Source organism: Paramisgurnus dabryanus, chromosome 5, assembly GCF_030506205.2.
Source record: "Paramisgurnus dabryanus chromosome 5, PD_genome_1.1, whole genome shotgun sequence".
NCBI lineage: Eukaryota > Metazoa > Chordata > Actinopteri > Cypriniformes > Cobitidae > Paramisgurnus > Paramisgurnus dabryanus.
In genome coordinates, this window is record NC_133341.1 from 16,749,567 (window position 1) to 16,769,427 (window position 19,861).

Here is a 19,861-nt window from a genome sequence, read left to right on the forward strand (position 1 = left end):
AAATGACTTTTAAATACATTTTTTCTGAGAGACTTTTATTTTGACGCGGTGATCTGTTATGAAAGACTGGAAACGCATTTTCGGTTGTGGAAGAACCGCGTGGGAACAACACAGAAGCTAAATACTTTAATTCAGAGGCTTGGAACATAACATTAAATGCCTGGAAAAAGTTTGCTTTTTAAGAAGTTCCAGCTCGTGTGGGGAGTGTTTGTTAACTTTGTGTACACGGATTTATTTGGAAAGAAGTCGATGCTGGATTTGAAGAGAGACTGTGATTAAAAGCACCACTTATATTGGATCTGACAACAATGACACAGCATTATACACAGTAAGACATTTTACTTTATTTAAGTTACTGCGTTTCACTATTGCTTTGTTAGAAGAGATCGCTTGATATGTCTGTTGTAACATCCGTGTCTAAACACGTATGTTTGACTGTTTTAATGTACTAAAAACATTAAACGATTAATAAAGATACACCACTTAACAACACGACTGTAATTTAACGGTAGAAATATACAGTGTTATTTATAATGAAGGATTTATCAGCCGCAGTTTAGATTCTGATGCCCGTTTACTGTGTTGTATACGGTAATTTAGGCGAGTTACGTTTGAAAGGTCAAACACTCAACAAAGCTTATTTTTTATCATATAACTGTGGTATTTAACATTACGTGAATGTAAAAGCAACCTCACAAGCACAATCGAATTATACAAAGTTATTGATAAGGATTTATTAGCCGCAGTTTAGATTCTGATGCGCGCTTACTGTGTTGTATACGGTAATTTAGTCACGTCGAGTTTTGTTTCTACTTTAATATACGTATTGTCATTTATGCGTATCATATTTAGCACCCAGAATCTTTTGTGGCTCAAACATATTTGTGTTCGGCTGCTATTTTTATCACATTAATGTTTTTAAAACATTTCCCCACATGTAATGACGGGGAACGAAGACGTCCAATCATAGCAGTGGGTGTTTACGTCCAGGTCTTCAATGCGGCCCGCCCCTTCAAACGAACCATTTCTCCAGACAGCCACTAATCTATGTTACAAAATAGCCTATTACTTATTGTTTTTGATGTTTTTGAATGTAAAAACCACGCGGACATCAGAAGTAGACATCAGGCAACAGTATAAAACAATAAAATCGACAAATTCACCGCCCCTTTAAACTCAGGGCGGGACATATTGTGTGGCTCCTCCCCTTTTTGAAATTAAAAACAAACAAAAAAACAAATGAAATATCCAGGAGCATTTTGACTCAAGATAACATAAACTTCCCAAGTTTGTAAAAACCTGAAAGTCCATATTATCCCAGCATGATCTGAGGATGTCCCAAGTTGTTTAACACATCCCAGCATGATCTGAGGATATTCCAAGTGTTGTCCCAAAGTCTTTTCTACTAAAGGATTGACACCTGTTATAATGTTTGTATGTGCATTAAAGTTGAATTGATGAGTAAAGAGTTTTTACTTATTCCCTGCTTTATCTCTCTCGCTCTCTCTCTCTCACTCGCTCTCTCTCTCTCACTCTCTCTCTCATAACAATGTTGTATGTTTTTCTTTCTCCTATTTTTGGTACTTCTGTATGCAAGTCACTATTCCTGTCAAAGTTTATGATTAGTTAATCACTTGGAACTTGTATTCATATTTAAAAATAAAGTTAAAAAAGTTTTCATTTGATTAAATGGAAAACAAAACAACAAAAACACAGATTTTCAATGTTGTCTCTCTTAGGTCATATTTCACTAGTTGTTGTGTTGTATTTTTTACCTGCCCCCCACAGAGAAGTCAGATATGGCATAAAAATATGAGCGCAACACTTTGGCATCTTTGAAGAACTCGTCACCAAAAGTGTTCAGTCTGTCCAGAGAGATGAGGATATCTGTAGCTGTCACCCAGTCCTAAACAGAGAAAGATACAAAAAAAGAGTTTGAGCGCCCAATACTTTGGTGCCAGTATGTTCTTGTTTTTTTTGTGTCTTGTAAGATCATATGGTTCGCTTGTTTGTGCAATGATAAAGAGTGTTAACACAGCTTTAAATTCTCAGAATTGTTAACCCTTAGGGCCATAGTTACTACACAGGGCAAAATAGCATATGAGTGCAATTTCAAAAAAGCAGCAATGAGAGTGGAACTGAGAAGGCGCATGTTAAAGTCCATGAAACATAAATAGCGATTGTCTTATTTTCCCAATCGTATTTTTAAGTGAAACAGCTTTTAAAATAGAAGTGGGAATCGCAGGGTACCTCACAATACAATTTGATACATGACTCACAATAACAGCAGTATCACAGATGCCCTGATTTTCCGATAATCAATGTATTGCTTACTAATCCTATGATGATAGATTGCTGAGGAATCTATTATTTTATGCGCATTCCCCATCCTATCCTAATCTCTTTTAGACAACGTTTGTTCATATTTCTCTTGACCGGAAGAAAAGAGAGATTGTTACGAGGAGTGGATGAGTTTGCGTCTATGATTAAATATAATAATAATAATAATAATACATAAGTCTTATATAGCGCTTTTCAAAGAACACAAAGACGCTTTACAAATGAAACAAACAAAAATAAGATTGCTAATTTAGGTTGTATGCTAGTTGAAACAGGTGAGCTTTAAGCAGTTTTTTATAGGTGATCAGTGAGTCTGAGTTTCTGATGTGGATAGGAAGTGAGTTCCAAAGGGTGGGGGCATCAATGGCGAAGGCTCTGTCCCCCAAAGTTCTGTGTTTTGATTTGGTGATAGGTTTGAGAAGGTTTAAATCGGTAGAGCGGAGACTTTGGAGAGGGCGGTGATGCTGTAAGAGGTTTTTGAGGTATGGAGGGGCTAAGTTATTGAGGGCTTTGTAGGTGATGAGTAGAACTTTGTAGTGAATGCGCTGTTGTACAGGGAGCCAGTGAAGCTGTCAGAATACAGAGGTGATATGATCTCTGGAGCGGGTGTGGGTGAGGAGATGGGCAGCAGAGTTTTGAACATATTGTAGCTTTTGTAAATCAGTGGAAGGAAGACCATATAGGAGACTATTGCAATAGTAGAGTCTTGATGTAATAAATGCATGGATGAGGATTTCAGCAGCAGATGTGGATAGTGGGGCGTAGACAAGCAATATTACGCAGGTGGAAAAAGGCAGTTTTGGTGTTGTGATGGATATGAGGCTTAAATGTGAGTGTGGGGTCAAAAATGAAACCAAGATTTCGGATCTGGAGAGAGGTGGTAACTGTATGGCCATCGACAGATAGAGTGAAATCTTGGGAGGAGGGAAGGAGTGATTTGGGACTGATGATTATGATTTCCGATATATTGCAGTTGAGTTTAAGGAAGTTGGCATTCATCCAGAATTTTATTGCAGACAGGCAGTTTGTGATGGTTAATACTGGTGGATCTGGTGCTTAGGTATAGTTGTGTGTCATCTGTGTAACTGTGGAATTTTAGTCCGTGATTATGATTGATAAATCCAAGTGGAAGCATATACAGAATAAACAAAAGGGGACCTAGCACAGAGCCTTGAGGGACTCCATGATTGACAGGTATGGTGTGAGACATACAGTTATTGATGGATATGAATTGAGATCTGTTGTTCTCTTGTGAACCAAGAGAGGGCTGTGCCAGAGATGCCAATATGTTGTAGGCGTTGTAGTAGAATGGAGTGGTTAATGGTGTCAAAGGCGGCAGAGAGTTCGAGTAGAAGGAGAATTTTTAAAAAACAATAAAGCTCACAGATAAGTCATTTGAAAATACCACAATATTCCAAATTAATTGAAGTTCTTAGTTTCAATTTCATTGTGACTTTAAAGAACACAGGCACGAAAACTGCATTCACAGAATGACCAACGCAATCTAGCAAGAGCAGTGCAAATTATAGCAATGGGTTTAAGGCGTTAAAGGAACAGTATGTAAGAAATGTATATCAATTAATCATAAAATGGCCCTGATATGTCACTAGACATTAAGAAATCATTTCATTTCAAATACTTATATCACTGACAACAGTGGTCCGGCCAGGATATTGTCATTTAAAAAGTGGAGTTGCAGCCCTCAACTAATGTTTATGTTGTCATTTTGTGTATTGGCCACCAGTTGTGTGATTGCAGTACCAGTTTTAGCCACAAGTTTTGTTATTGCAGTACCAGTTTTGGCCACAATCCTACATACTGTTCCTTTAAATAATGGTGCAAATACCAGTAAACTGACGAGCACAAACCTTAGTAAATTTTGCTGCATGATTCATTTAAATACTCTCCTCCCACAAATGTTGCATCAGATCTGAAAGGAAAACTCCTACAAATGCATTTGCAATAAGATCAGTCAGCAAAAGTAACTGTGTCCACGCCTTTCAATGCTAATTTTTCATTGCATGTCTTGTCAGTAAGTCGGACCCATTATGTCAACCATTAATTTTATAGTGCAAGGTCAGATCTTCTGAGGTTGGTGCCTGTTTGTTTATTCATGTGTTTGCACATGAGACAAAATAAATTGGAAATAATGATGGGTGATTTTATTTTGCCTGTGTAAATATTACCATGTTATACAAGTCTGGTCAAGTCTGTGTGTGCATCTTGTGTGAATGGAACAGAGTTTAGCCGTCCTTATCGGTTGTTTGCCCGTTGACTCCTGTTCTGTTCATGTTAATGGGTTATGAGCATGCGTGACAACTCGGCGTACAGAAGGTGACTGCATGCATCTCTCATTCTGTGGAACAAGAGACCAGGATAAAGGAAAGAAAAGAGTTGGCCGGCACAACACTAGAAGCAAATCCAACTTTGCTCTCGGAGGGCTGCTAATTCCATTCCTATTCAGAAGAGTTGAGTAAACAAAACTGAGAAACAAATAACCCCATCCATGTTTCTTTGTCTCTCCAGTAATGCTCCTCCGGCTTTGCTTCTGTTTTCATAATATTGTCCCTCTGTTCTTCTCCCTCCATCCTCCCCGTGTAAATTATTCTTCATCTTCCCTGCTGTCTTTTCGTTCCATCATCCGCAATCCTGCACAGTTTATTCCTATCCCTTTTTTAAAAGTTTGTTTTTGTCTCAATCCTCTCTGCGTCTTCCCTTGCCTATGTTTTTCATTGTTTGTGCATCATGTTTTTAAGGGGAGAAACAATGTGATGTGAATCATAAACGTAGATAACTTGAGGACTGCAGAGCGAAAAAAGAAACTAGAAGAGATGGAGTGGTTAGCTGATCTCCTTTGACTCTATTCTATTGGGCTAAACAGTAGAAATATCTAAAGGTGGTTTGACAAGACAGGTAAGCCTGGCAATCGCATGGGCACGTACCTGAGAGGCAGCCCCTGAGATTGGTGTAATTCCAATAGTACACTAGACAAATTTGCAAGAAGGGCCTGGCAAATCTATTCTTAGTCCCTAAAATCCCCACAAACTGCATCACTTTTCTGATCCTCAGTGGCTGGGGATATTTCAAAATAAGCATGCAGAGCTTAATATATGCATGGGTGTCAAGCAGGTCCTGAGATGACATTTAGATTCATGTTTCTTTTATTTATTTCATTTTTAAGCGGTATGAGCTATGGCTCAGTAAATGCAAACAGCAAGTCATTTATTTATTAACCTAACATTCAGAGGCCTTTCAAAAAAAGTGGCATATTATTTTCGATTTAGATGGAGATAATGCTTCTCAGTACAACCAGACACACACTGTTAACCGTGTATTTATTCTGTGAGACACCAACTTAAAAACTTCCTCCCAAAGCCCCATTTCAATAAATGGGGGTCTAATTCAATAGGGATGGTGATCAAAATGAAACAAGCAGAACATACAAACCGAGCAAGCAGAAATGAAAAGAGATGCAAAGATTTCTTTACCCTGTTGGTTTATCTGCTTGAGTCAGGGCGGTGTTAGCAAGCGCTCTATCATCTCTCCGTATTTGTACCGTGATTAATCGTATTGCCACTTCACAGCTCAGCTTATTGGCTCAGACTCTACGCCATTAAAGGATGTTCCCTGGGTTAAAATTAAAGGCACATTTGATTCAAAGTGCCATGAGGAAGTAAAATGGTAGATAATCCCCAACTGCAACTTATCTATGTCTTCACTGTATGATAACAGAATATGGTTAAACACAAACCATTTTAAAGCTGCATTTAAAAGAATTTAAGAAAAAGGTTATTTTACCTACTTATCTGTAATGTACTTGGATTGAAGGGAAATTACGTCAAACTGATATTTTCCATAAAATCGTTAATGACAGCTCAAATGATAAATCAGTTTACACACAAGAAAAATGAATGTACTTCTATAGTAACAGATTTTTGTTAATTTATTTTTAATGATAAAGTTATGGACATTGTTTACTCACTATGAAGCCATCTGAGATACATATGTCAATAATTTTTTCAAACAAACACATGTTCAGTTATTTTAGCAAATGTCCTAGCTTTCCCAACCTTAATTGGGTGTGCACACCAAAGTACTTAAATGCGGCTAAAAAGCCAGGGGAACACGTACTGTATGCGTTTGCCAGCTTTTTGGGTTACACTTTATTTTGATAGTCCACTTTAGACATTCTACTACTGTAACTATAACTTTGCAACCACACGTCAACGAACTCTCATTAATTTGCAACTATATTTAGATAATTAGTAGACTGTAAGGGGTAAGGTTAGGGAAGAGTGGAAAAAAATTGACATTCACCTGCAAAGATACTTTATAGACAGCAGTATATTTGTTGGGGAACCATCACAATAAAGCGTTGTATTGTTTGACGGAGGCACAAAGAAATCACTAGCGTCTGGAGAGAACTTTCAGTGACAGGCACAAGTAAATAAGGTTATAGATGTCCTGTTTGCAATCGCATCATTTACAGTATAAGAATACCACAAAGCGCATCAAATATAATGCCTTGTGCTTTTGTGTGTGCGTGTGGCACTCGCGTCATACTGTCTGACAGAAGCACAAAGAAATCACTCGCGACTGGAGAGACATTGCAGTGAGACACACGGAGCGCTTTTGTTGCTGTGGTACCTCTGCTTAGTTTATCAGTCGTTGAGCGATGCACCGGTTCATTGTTGTGATATTTGTCCCTCCCCTCCTCCACTTTGATTGGATGCCTGAGTGAGAAGTGACATTGGCGAGCTGAGCTATTCACCTAAAGTTGAACACTTTACAACTCTCGCCGCTCAATGCTCAGCTCGGAAAAAAGAAGCAATTGAAAACATACACTGGCTGCTGGCGTGAGCGCTTTGGTGTACAGGCTACCTTAAACAGTTAGAATAGGGTCCACTTCCTTCAAGTCTAAAGAATGTGCATCCATCCTTCACCAAGTAATCAAAACAGCTCCAGGGGGGTAAATACAGGCCTTCTGAGATTAATCAATGCAATTTTGTAAGAAAAATAGCCATATTTAAAACTTAAACAAAAAAATAGCGTTTCCGTGATCTTAAAGATTTATTCATTTGAAAGTATAAATGTTTGAAATCATTTTGTTAATTAATTTTATTAGAAAACTAAAGTTTATTAAAAAAAGTTTTTTGAAATGGTTGACTTTTAGTCCGTGATTATGATTGATAAATCCAAGTGGAAGCATATACAGAATAAACAAAAGGGGACCTAGCACAGAGCCTTGAGGGACTCCATGATTGACAGGTATGGTGTGAGACATACAGTTATTGATGGATATGAATTGAGATCTGTTGTTGAGGTAGGAGGTGAACCAAGAGAGGGCTATGCCAGAGATGATCTCTGCACAAAATGGCAGTGCTGTGGTTGGATAGTGCAGATTTAGAGGCGTAATTATCCCCTTCTGACATCACAAGAGGAGCCAAATTTCAATGACCTATTTTTTCACATGCTTGCAGAGAATTGTTTACCAAAACTAAGTTGGGTTGATCTCACATTTTCTAGGTTGATAAAAGCACTGGGGACCCAAATGTAGCAATTAAACATTGAAAAAGTTGATTTTCAATGTCCCCTTTAAGAGACTACTTTATAAGAAAGATTATTTAGCAAATTTTAGCGAAATGGAACTGTCTCAACATTATTCCTATAATTACATAATTTTATTCCATATTGATAAGTTTACTTTTATTCTGAAATGTGGAAAAAGGGAACAGGCCTTCCAGAAAAAATTTTTTTTATTTTTTGTTGCGGGCAAAAATCCTTGATCTTGCAGCACGTTTTCTTAAAAAAAAGCGATGGAATATGCTGGATATTGATGCAATTTTATGCAATGCAATTGCGGGAACTTGCCAAAAATTGTGTGAACTTGGAAAAATTGCGTGAACTTGCAAAAACTGTTTGCAGCTTTTCATTGATGTTCACGTCACATAATTAAGTCACTTCCTAACATTGCCATGACAACAGGGGACATGACTGCGCATGTGTGAAGTAAATGCAACATTTTTCAACTGTCTGCTAAGATATATATGACTTTTTGCTATGAAAATGCAGAGATTATGAAATCATGCAAACCTTGCATAATTTGCGAGCAGACATCAGACGCAGAAGTTATGCAGCGAAAGTGCGGCGTATTTAAAAAATGTGGCCCAGGCATAAATATGCAGACTTTGGCTGATTATGCATTGAATCATGTGATCGCATAATAACGTTTTTCTGGAGGTACTGACTGAACTTTGACCAGTACTGTAGATAACTCTGACAAAACAGATGTTTTGATTTCAGTCAATTGAAAAAAGCTTGCCACCTTGATAAAAGTAATCCAATATTATACGGCTAAACCGCATTGACATTCAAAGTGACGGCATGCCATAATGAGGAAAATATCACATTCGATTTTAATTTTGTCTGGCTATTTTTTCCCGATTAATACCAACTGAACTATAGCTAATTGTCTCTGGCCGGTTGCTCTTTGAGATATTATTTACATGGCAGGATGGAAGTAATCTTTGAAAGGTTAATTATTAGAAGGCTTATTGGCGGTTCTTTGTGCAAACGGCAGCATGCAGTTAATTACTCTTCATTTGCTTCTGCCGGTTTGGCTGATGAGTTCATTAAAACTGCTGACTAAAGAGAAAATGTTTTAAGTCAAAAATTTAAATATCGCCTCTTTGGTCAGTTTTGCAGCATGTTTTTATTTTTCTTACACTCTTCGCAGTGTTTTTTTTTTTGTAAAATTACACTCCTCACAAGCATACTTGAATGCCTCTCAGGGGCGCACATCCTGTCTTCCCATCACACACTGCAACGTTTTGTTTACAGTCCTACTTCTCTCCCTCTCCAATCTCTCTAATATGAGGGTCTCAGCCAGGAGGGTCTCGTGATTAGAATGCATCAGGAAAAGGCTTGTTCCTCATTTCAAACTGAATAACTTTTTTTAATTTGATTGCTTAAGTTCACTGTGTGCTGCTCTTTTATGCTCTCCCCATCTCTCATTCTCATTCAACGCTGGCATTCCAATTTAACACCCAACTCTTCAGACCCACCCGGAGAGAGAGAGAGAGCGCGTATGCTGATTTAATGGATGACTGAACAAATTAAATTTGAATTCATAGGACAACTTTCATCTTCAGCATGAATTTTGTTTGCGGGATTAATATATATAATAATGCCGTACTGAGTAAAAACATGCATACAAAAATCCCTCTTTGATGTAATCCATTACTTTGCAGAAACCATTAAGCATCTGGTAACAAGGTGAGTGTTTTTTATTCCAGCCAATTTGTTTTATAATAGTGGAAAATTGAAAAGATGCATACATTAAAAGATCAACATTAGACTTCGCCCCCATTCAGATAAAAAACTCCTGTTTGGATGGACCAGGGTAGTAACTTTGTGAATTGTGTTCAAGCAATATTACATTTTATAAACATATGTGATTTGGCTGGCGATACTCACTACAGTATGACTGTGAGTGCATTATTGCTTTTTTATACCACTGGTCTGTTGAATGCTGTATTCTGGTTGAGAAATGTTCCACATGGGTATGCATTATTTTTCGATAACCGCACACCTTACTTTCCAAATGTCTTTAAAATAGGCACCAGAGCAATTTTTGTGGTAACCGTGGTGTAAGCGGAATAATTGACTCCGGTCCTTTGAATTATTTGAAAATAACTTATGAAAAAAAGCTGCATTTAAAACAATATGCTAGTTATTTGAATCCACACTAAAATATTTTTTTTGACCCAACCCATAGTTGAAACAACCCAACATTTTTGGTGGAAACAACCCAGCATAGGTAAATGTGTAACCCAACCATTGGGTTAGTCCCTTTTTAAAGGGGACAGAGAATGAAAAAACATTTTTACCTTGTCTTTGTTGAATAATGGTAGTCTACCCGCATTCACAAACATACAAAAGTGCTAGACATGCTTAAAATCTCAGTCTTATAGAAATTCCTCTTTTAGAAATGTCAGCCAGAAAACGGCCCAGTCTGAAAAACTGATGCTTATGGCATCACAGGCATCTAACTGAGTGGCAGGAAAGTCAGCCAATCAGTAATTAGATTGCAAGTAAAGCCAGTAGGGGGAGCCAAATAGGTGCAAAACCACTTGTTTAAAATCCCCCACCCTAACAGAGCTATCTGAGAGAGGTTTTTAGGAAGCTTCTAAGGCATTACAGACCCAAACAAAAAAAAATTGTCTACACGTCACATCACAGAACAAGGATAAATACCCCGTTCAATCATTCTATGTCACCTTTAACCCAACCATGCATTTGACAGAGTTTACAAAAGAGTTCAAAAAAGGCTTAATACAGCACTAACCACACTACTGTCATTTCAAGCACCGTTCTGTTTTTTTTCTTTCCCCAAATTAGTCTCAAGATGGAAATGTAGCCCAGGGGGCTTCTCATCTCTGTCATCCGATTTGGAGTTCAAACAGCTTTCCATTTCTCTCTTTTTTCTTCTGAGAGGTTTAAGCGAAGAGAAAGCTGTCTGTTAAAATTCTTCTTACAGAAAGAGCAGTAGGAGAGACACGAGGATTAAAATGCTAATATTAAAAGGCAGGATGTCGTCTTGTGGCTTTAAAGCTGATGAAATATGAATGGGTTCGCAGAGACTGGTGAAGATCAAGGCAGGAAGGTCAACCATGTGTCAGTGATACACTCGCACTTTCTCTTTCATGCTTCGTTCATGTTGAAAATGACTTAAGAACAATTAGACCTTCATGGTTAGTCCAGAACAACATGGCAACTTGGCTAGTTTTTATTTTGAAGTCTTTCATTTTTTTTTTCAAAGCAAGAGCCTCAGAGTGGCCTTTAGAGATTTAATGTGCCTAGCCAAACATATACTAGTAAAAAGGTCTGTGTTCTTGCATTTGTGTTTGTTTGTTGCATTTAATGGTTTTCTTTAGCTAAGTGGGTGAGCTGAAGGGCTTTTAAAATAGTTTCCGTCTAGACTGAAAAAGGCAGAGGAAGTCGAATAATGAAAAACATACTTCCCAAGTCTTGTCTGCCACATTTACAAAGGTCAGCACATCTTCATAACATCCACAAGTTCAGCTCATTTCCATGAACATTCAGGTCGCTACAGCTAGAGTTGCAAGCGGTCAGCCAAAGGAGTCATTTTCCCTTTTCACATTTTAATTTAACAGTGTCACAGACAGAAAGAAGAGAGAGACAGAGAGAAAATGTGTGCGTTTTAATGAAAGGGTTTGACTTCATTGATCTCAGTTGCATTCAGATTAGAACTTAGTCTGTTTTCTCGTTAAAATAAGGAGGCGTGCAAAGACAAAGAAATGACAAAGGGTGGCAGAATGAGATTCTGCCCAGATGGGATTTACAGAATCGATCGCATTTTCTTGTGATGCTTCACGGATTTATTGTGACAGACTTTCTCGTAAGTGCACAGCGATGATGAAACGTTTATTGTACATTTACGCATTTTATGGAAGACAAGTTTATCCAAAGCAACTTTCATTCCCATATACTTTTGCCTGTTTGTGTGTTTTAAACGATTTAAACCCATGACCTTGGGATTGCTTATGCCATGCTCTACAGAGTTGAGCTACTGTAAAACGAAAGAAAAAATGAAAAATAGAGGAGCTAAGAGGTGCTCAAAAAATAAAAAGATTTGTCACCGCTTTCATGTAAACTGGCTTGCTTATTGATCTGGGGTTGCTTTATAATCAGCATGTCGATGAACGCCTCGCCGAGCAGAAATCTATGGAAAACTGGGCCATTAGGGAAAGCTCAGCTATTAAAAACCCCGACAGAGGTTTTGAAAGCAAAAAACAGTCAATCATCAAAGAAGTGACAGAGAGGGGAAATGGGAGGCATGCTGTGCCATCATTCTTGTTAACGATCACAAAAATGCAGAACTGCAGCGTCGCGCAACCTTGATCAGTTCCACCATGAAAGCTTGGGAGGTAACAGCAAATAATAGCTTTATCTGTCTCCTGAGAGATGCAACATATATATTTTATTCCCGGGGAGATCCTTTTCAACTAAAACGACATACGAGAAAATTTGTGTTGCAAGTTAAGGCCGTCAATCCCTCTACGCAGAGTAAACAATAGAGATGATGTTTGTACCTCGTATTAAGATGCGCTTTGCTGGATCGGATCACAAGTGGATGAGTGAGACACATTCCCGTTCATACTTTCTGTCCTGATTACTTTAAGGGAATGGTCTATGGGCGAGTCATTAAAACACAAGCGGGAGAAATGACGGGTTAAAATTAACGCACATTAATATTATGTCAGAGCAACTTTCACACGCTTGCAAAATAAAACCAAAATGAAAGAAGCATAAAACGCTTTCATTTAATCAATGATAGCATAAAGACCGCACAAGAAGTCAGAACCGATTAAAAACATTGTGCTCGGTACATTACACATTAGGTCAGTAGGCAGAGAGAATGTCGTCTTTTGTGGCTACTGGAACACATTTGGCCACATGAGCGTCTACACCAGAAAAGCAATCCAGTAAAATGCGTTTTAAAAAATATCTCTGAATGTGGTTGAAAGTAGATGAGCTCAAAACGTTTTACACATAGTTTACACCTGTATTTAGTAGGGCTGCGCAAAAATATCAATACAGCTAACTATCGTAATACATTTTTCCACAATAGTATATCGGTATTTCAATCTCTATCAATATTTTAAAACTATTTGAGAGAGATATTTCTGTGTGCGTCAAACGACCTCCTCCGCCACTGCTCTACTTGGCACTGTCCAGTTGTCTGTCATATATAGCCATTCGGCCAATGTCTCAGAAGTTAGCGGAAGTGAAAAAATGGCAGAAAATTTAAAAACACCTGTAGCTTTCAAAGCTGATGATTGGAAGCACTTTGGCTTAAAAAAAATCAGCTCTATTTTAATGTTTCGCAACACATTGTAAAGTATTGTGATACATTGTATCATGCCACATGTATCGTGATATGTATCGTACCGTGAGGCCCTTGCTAATAACCAGCCCTAGTATTTAGTGTCATCCACTTGTGATCCGATCGACCAAACCACATCTTAATACCACGTGTAAACAACCACAAAACTCAAAAGTCTTCTTACTTTGCAACCTCTACTTCTGACCAACCTAAAATTAGAAAATGTTTTGAGATAATTAAGTAAACGTTATTGTCCTTTGTAGTGGAAAAACATTCTTCAGACTATAAAAAAGATAAGGTTTTATGAACCTTTGACCTAAAGGTTATTTGAAAAACCAAAAATAGTTCCCTTTCAGTCGGTCACTACGACGTCACGTCGTGACCGACGAATTGGGAACTCGCTTAGAGAGACCAATCTGCTTCGAATACTACTAAAACGCAAATGAACTTGGCATTGAGATATTTGCATAATGCTGGCGCCGCCCCGCCAGGTGCGTATATAAGCAGCAGGTGCAAATAGGGAAATTAGCTTTTTATCGCTTCGAAAGCCGGCAGTATCTGCTACTGAGAAGCTACTTTACTCTGGTGGGATTCGATTGCTGAAGTTGGTTGGACTAGCAGTACCACAGCGGACGCTTCGCTTAATTCCACGGCTCTACACCTGTTTTGTTGTTTTGAGTAGTGTGTGCGTTGCCTTCCCTGTGCGCATCATCAACTGAGCATCTGAGTGAATTTCCCTAAAAGAGTGATACGAGAGAGCTTTGTGCCTTGTTAAAGGCAGCCACTCTCTCGTATATCCGGACATCAGCGTCCTTTTCAGGATGGCTTTTCGTCCGTGCGATCTTGGGTGCGGCAAATACATGGGTCCGAAGGACGGTCACGAGCGTTGTCTTTCGTGTTTGGGCATCGAGCACGCAGAGGCAGCGTTCGCTGGGGGTAAGTGTTCTCACTGCGAGAACATGTCCCTTGTGGATTTGCGCAGACGGTTGTCTTTCCTCCGGGAAAAACGCAACCCTCGTCATGCGAGTGCTGAACGCCGCCACGGTGCGGCTGTGAAGCTCTCAAAGGACGACCTGCGCATCACTGTGCTGAGCCGAGCGGGGGATTCGTCCTCAGGCTCTCAGCCTCCTCATCCACAGCCGGTTGATGTGCCGATGGAGACTTCAGCGTCGTGTTCTACGATGTCTCTAGAATCCATCGTGCCGCCCTCCGGGTCCACCGACGCCGCAGCATCCGAGGGTGGGCCTCCTCCCCCTGACGTGGACCCCGACGCCCTTCCTCCCTCTGGTCGGGTTGGGACGCCGGAGTTCGATTCAGAGATGGTGGCCGTGCTCGCTCGAGCGGCGGAGACCGTAGGGTTAGAGTGGGTTCCCCCCCTCAGCCCGAACCGTCCCGCCTGGATGATTGGTTCTTTGGAGCTGCCCGGGTTTCACAACCCTCTCCACCGGTGCCTTTCTTCCCCGAGGTGCACGAGGAGCTGACTAGAACCTGGAAGTCAAGAGACGGTGACGGCATCGCTCCCTCCACCGGTAGAGGGCCGGATGGAGAATCCTTGGTTTCGTTTTGTTTTTGTTCCGCCGGCTTCTCAGCCGGCACCCACAAAACCACAAAAAGAGTGCATTCCTATTCCTTCTCCAGGTCTTCAGAGGATCGAGAGAGATGTGAGCGGGCATTCACATGCTCTTCCTCCCTCTCCTCTATCGCCAGCGGGTGTTCTGAGGAGTTCCAGCTCTCCGCTGAGGAGACGGGACCACCAGCACCCTCATCGGAGTCTGTGCTCTCCGCTGAGGAGACCAGACGACCGTCACCCTCAGCGGGCTCAGGTCAGTGTCACACACACACATACTGTAGATACTTATGCTGTCCCAGCAGACGTACCAGCAGTACCACCTGTCCTGCTCCGCCGCCCCCCCGCGGGTACCCCGGTAGTGCCGTTAATTCCCCTCGTACGGTCCCTGGGGGCTTGGCTTCAGCTTCCCAGCCCGTCTCGTTGGGTTTTACGCACTGTCCGCCTCGGTTACGAAATACAATTCAACCGGCACACACCCAAATTCTCGGGCATTCGTTTCACCACGGTGAAAGCGTCCGATGCACATGTACTGCGTGCAGAGGTCGAAGTCCTGCTGGCGAAGGACGCGATCGAGCCGGTCCCTCCAACCGAGATGAGATCGGGCTTCTACAGCCCGTATTTTATAGTACCCAAAAAGGGCGGGGGGTTACGACCGATCTTGGATTTGCGCGTTCTGAACAAATCTCTGCAGAGGAGGTCTTTCAGGATGATAACACCGAAGCAAATATTCAATTCAATTCGCCCCCAAGATTGGTTTGCGGCTATAGACCTGAAAGACGCGTACTTTCATGTGTCCATTCTCCCTCGTCACAGACCGTTTCTCCGGTTTGCATTCGAGGGACGGGCATACCAGTACAAAGTTTTACCGTTCGGGCTATCCCTCTCTCCCCGTGTGTTCACGAAAGTAGTGGAGGCGGCGTTAAAACCCCTCAGAGAGAGCGGCGTTCGCATATTGGCTTACCTCGACGATTGGCTTATAATAGCGCATTCTCGACGGACGCTTTGCGAACACAGAGATTTAATGCTTCGGCATCTCGCCCGTTTGGGTCTTCGGGTCAACTGGGAAAAGAGCAAACTCTGCCCCACGCAGAGGATCTCTTTTCTCGGGATGGAACTGGACTCGATCGATTTATCGGCGCGTTTGACAGAAGAGCGCGTCCAGTCAATTCTGACTTGCCTCGGTTCATTCCGAGGGAAGAATGCGGTCCCGCTGAAACAATTTCAAAAGCTCCTGGGGCATATGGCAGCAGCAGCGGCCGTGACACCCCTCGGGCTGCTCCATATGAGACCGCTTCAGCGTTGGCTTCACGATCGAGTCCCGAGGAGAGCGTGGCGCGCCGGCATCCATCGTGTAACCATTACACCTGCGTGTCGCCTAACATTCCCCCCGTGGTCGGACCCCGCGTTTCTCAGGTCCGGTGTGTCCATGAGACAGATTGTCGGCATGCTGTTGTACATACAGATGCGTCCGACACGGGCTGGGGTGCCACGTACGACGAGCTTACGGCTTCAGGGGTGTGGACAGCACCCCAGTTGCACTGGCATATCAATTGCCGAGAGTTGTGGGCAGTATATCTGGGACTTGTACGCTTCGCTACGGAGCTGCGAGGGAAGGATGTACTAGTACGCACCGACAACACTGCGACCGTTGCGTATATCAACCGTCAAGGCGGTTTGCGCTCCCGTCACCTGTCGCATCTCGCTCGTCATCTCCTCCTTTGGAGTCAGAAGCATCTGAGGTCCCTTCGTGCCATTCACATTCCGGGCTCGCTCAATACAGCAGCGGACGCGCTTTCTCGAGCTGCGCGCCCCGGCGAATGGCGACTCCACCCCCAGACGGTCCAGCTAATTTGGAAGAAGTTCGGTCGTGCGCAGATAGATCTGTTTGCGTCGCCGGACGATACCCACTGTCGCCTATTTTATTCACTAACCGAGGGCAGCCTCGGCGTGGACGCATTGGCACACAGCTGGCCTCGGGGGATGCGCAAATACGCATTCCCCCCAGTGAGCTTAATCGCACAGACACTGTGCAAGGTCAGGCAGGACGAGGAGAGCCTTTTACTGATCGCCCCATATTGGACGAGCAAGAATTGGTTTCCAGAGTTAATGCTCCTTGCGACAGCCCCTCCCTGGCGGATTCCCCTGAGGAAGGACCTTCTTTCTCAAGGAGGGGGCACATTATGGCACCCGCGCCCCGACCTGTGGGATCTCCATGTATGGTCGTTGAGCGCGCGCAAGGTTTAGGTGATTTACCGCAAGCGGTATCTAACACAATCAACGCGGCACGAGCTCCGTCCACGAGACGGGCTTACGCGTTTAAATGGAACCTTTTCGTCACCTGGTGCTCTTTGCAACGCGAGGACCCCAGAGAATGCCCTATTAACATCGTGCTTTTATATCTTCAACATAGGTTAGACGGTAGGCTGTCACCCTCCACCATTAAAGTTGATATCGCTGCTATTTCTGCTCATCACTCACTTATTAACGGCAGATCAGTTGGCCAGCATGATTTGGTTATTAGATTTTTAAGAGGCGCTCGTAGGCTAAACCCCTCGCGCCCTCCTTCTATTCCTCCCTGGGACCTGTCCATGGTGCTGAAAGCCCTTCAGGCCCCCCCGTTCGAGCCTTTGCAGTCTGCGAGTCTGAAGCTTTTATCAATGAAAGCTCTGACCCTGCTAGCATTGGCCTCAGTGAAGAGAGTAGGGGATTTACATGCATTCTCTGTTGACGACTCGTGCCTTCAGTTTGGTCCTGCTGCCTCAAGCGTAACATTGAGGCCCAGACCAGGCTACGTGCCCAAAGTTCCCACTACTCCTTTCAGAGATCAAGTGGTGAGCTTGCAAGCGCTGCCTCCGGAGGACGCAGACCCAACCATGGCTTTGTTGTGCCCCGTACGCGCACTGCGACTCTACGTGGATCGCACGCAAGGCCTCAGGACCTCAGACCAGCTCTTTGTTTGTTATGGTGGCCAGCAGATAGGGAAAGCTATCACTAAGCAGAGGATGTCTCATTGGATAGTTGATACTATCGCCCTGGCTTATAATCTTCAGGGTATTCCTTGCCCCTTTAATTTGAGAGCGCACTCCACACGGAGCGTTGCCTCATCTTGGGCTCTAGCTCGTGGTTCCTCGCTAACAGACATCTGTAGAGCTGCTGGTTGGGCGACACCTAATACGTTCATTAGATTTTACAGTGTTCGTATCGAGCCTGTATCCTCTCGTGTTCTTTCCTCACCAGGGAGGGCACGGAGAACAGTCTCGCAGGTCGGCTTGCAGCCTCCAACTGATGCTTCATAACTGTGTCAGTATGGAAGGCCTTCAGAACAAAAATGCGTAATGGTTTGAATTGTTCTTCCTCCGCTGCCTTGGCAGCCTTTGTTGCGGAGCATTGGCTGTCAGCCTTTCACTAGCTGTATCCTCGCGAACCTACGTGTCTGGCTCGGGCTCCACATTGTGTCCCACCGGGTTCCTTTGTGAGTATTTTTCCGTGGGGTTAATCCTACCAGCCCACGTTTCCCTTAGCAGAGCACTGCTTTGCTTACACAGCCACGGCTGTCATTTTTTCCTCAACTACGGTTGACTTTCGCCCACCATTAGCCCTTAAGACGGGTGGTGGATTCCGCAGCGTTCCTATCCCGCTCAGGTAGGGCGCTTCCCATTCGCTGGCACTTCTGTGGGGTTAAAGGAACATCTAGTGCCCGGCCTTCTGCCTTAAAACCTACCTCCTCCTCCTTAAGTGGAACCGGAGGGCTTTTACGCAGTCACTGGAAGAGGTCAGCCCCTAGTGGCGTTTTGATAGGGATTCCCAATTCGTCGGTCACGACGTGACGTCGTAGTGACCGACTGAAAGGGAACGTCTCGGTTACGGATGTAACCCTCGTTCCCTGAAGGAGGGAACGGAGACGTCACGTCCCGTCGCCACAGGTGCTGCCACCTGCTGTTACGGCCGGTCACACTTTCCGGCTTTCTCAGCGAAAAAGAAGCTAATTTCCCTATTTGCACCTGCTGCTTATATACGCACCTGGCGGGGCGGCGCCAGCATTATGCAAATATCTCAATGCCAAGTTCATTGGCGTTTTAGTAGTATTCGAAGCAGATTGGTCTCTCTAAGCGAGTTCCCAATTCGTCGGTCACGACGTGACGTCTCCGTTCCCTCCTTCAGGGAACGAGGGTTACATCCGTAACCGAGACGTTCTTATGGCATCGTTGCGATTAAATAATTTGAAATAATTGCAGGTTGTCTGTGATATTAATCCTGTGTAAATCGGCTATGTTTGTAATGTAAAAATTTCCCCCAAAATGACCATATTTTGCCAAACACAGAGGTCCTGTGATGATACCTGTGCACCTTTTTATTTACTTTTGCGCACCACTTGCACTCATTCCTTCCACTTCTTGTGGCTTTCCTTGTGAAACTTGAGATTTGTTTTATATACACTTTAAAATGTCTTATCAGTCTCTCCTCATCCATGTTTAATGATTAATAATCATAATGTTCAGAACTTTCATTAAATGGAAAAGGTAACTTTTACTGCGTCTCACTGCGTGTATAGGACACGGTGTAAGTCAGTCAAATCACAGGCTTTGCTTATCCCGTGTGAATGCGCCACAAATTCAGATGTAGGGAAGTAATTTTCAAATCGCACGTGTTCCCCAGATAATACTAATCCCGTGCGAATAGGGCTTTAGTGGGCAAACTCCAGAAGCCAAGCATTTACAGTAATGTGGTGCACACAGAGATTCAATTGGCCTTAAACCTTTCAATGTGTGGTAGATGTTTGCCGTTTCCTGTTGTGTCTCATTTCTGAAATAAGCCCTCTACTAAAGCACAGCATGGCCACAACATTTAAATCGAACTATAAATAAAATTCTGGCGGGTCCACAATGGCATCTTTACATTTTTTAATATACAAGTTGTGAAGTTTTTTATAAAATAAGACAATTTTTCAATCAATTTACTCCAAATTATGTGAGTGAATGACTCTTTTAACATCAGGCATGCCCAATTTTGCAAAAAAATATATTTATAGTGCAGAGTGTAAG

General features: G+C 42.4%; 1 protein-coding gene across 2 annotated transcripts in view; it reads right to left on the reverse strand.

Moving 5' to 3' along the window:
• The window catches only part of lamc3 (laminin, gamma 3), a 113,042-nt gene that overhangs the window by 73,657 nt on the left and 19,524 nt on the right, over positions 1-19,861 (reverse strand). For both annotated transcript variants that reach the window (XM_065266769.2, XM_065266768.2), the window contains exon 4: positions 1,776-1,906. In XM_065266769.2, the coding sequence (XP_065122841.1) occupies positions 1,776-1,906 (131 nt within the window). The remainder of the gene's footprint in view (positions 1-1,775; positions 1,907-19,861) is intronic.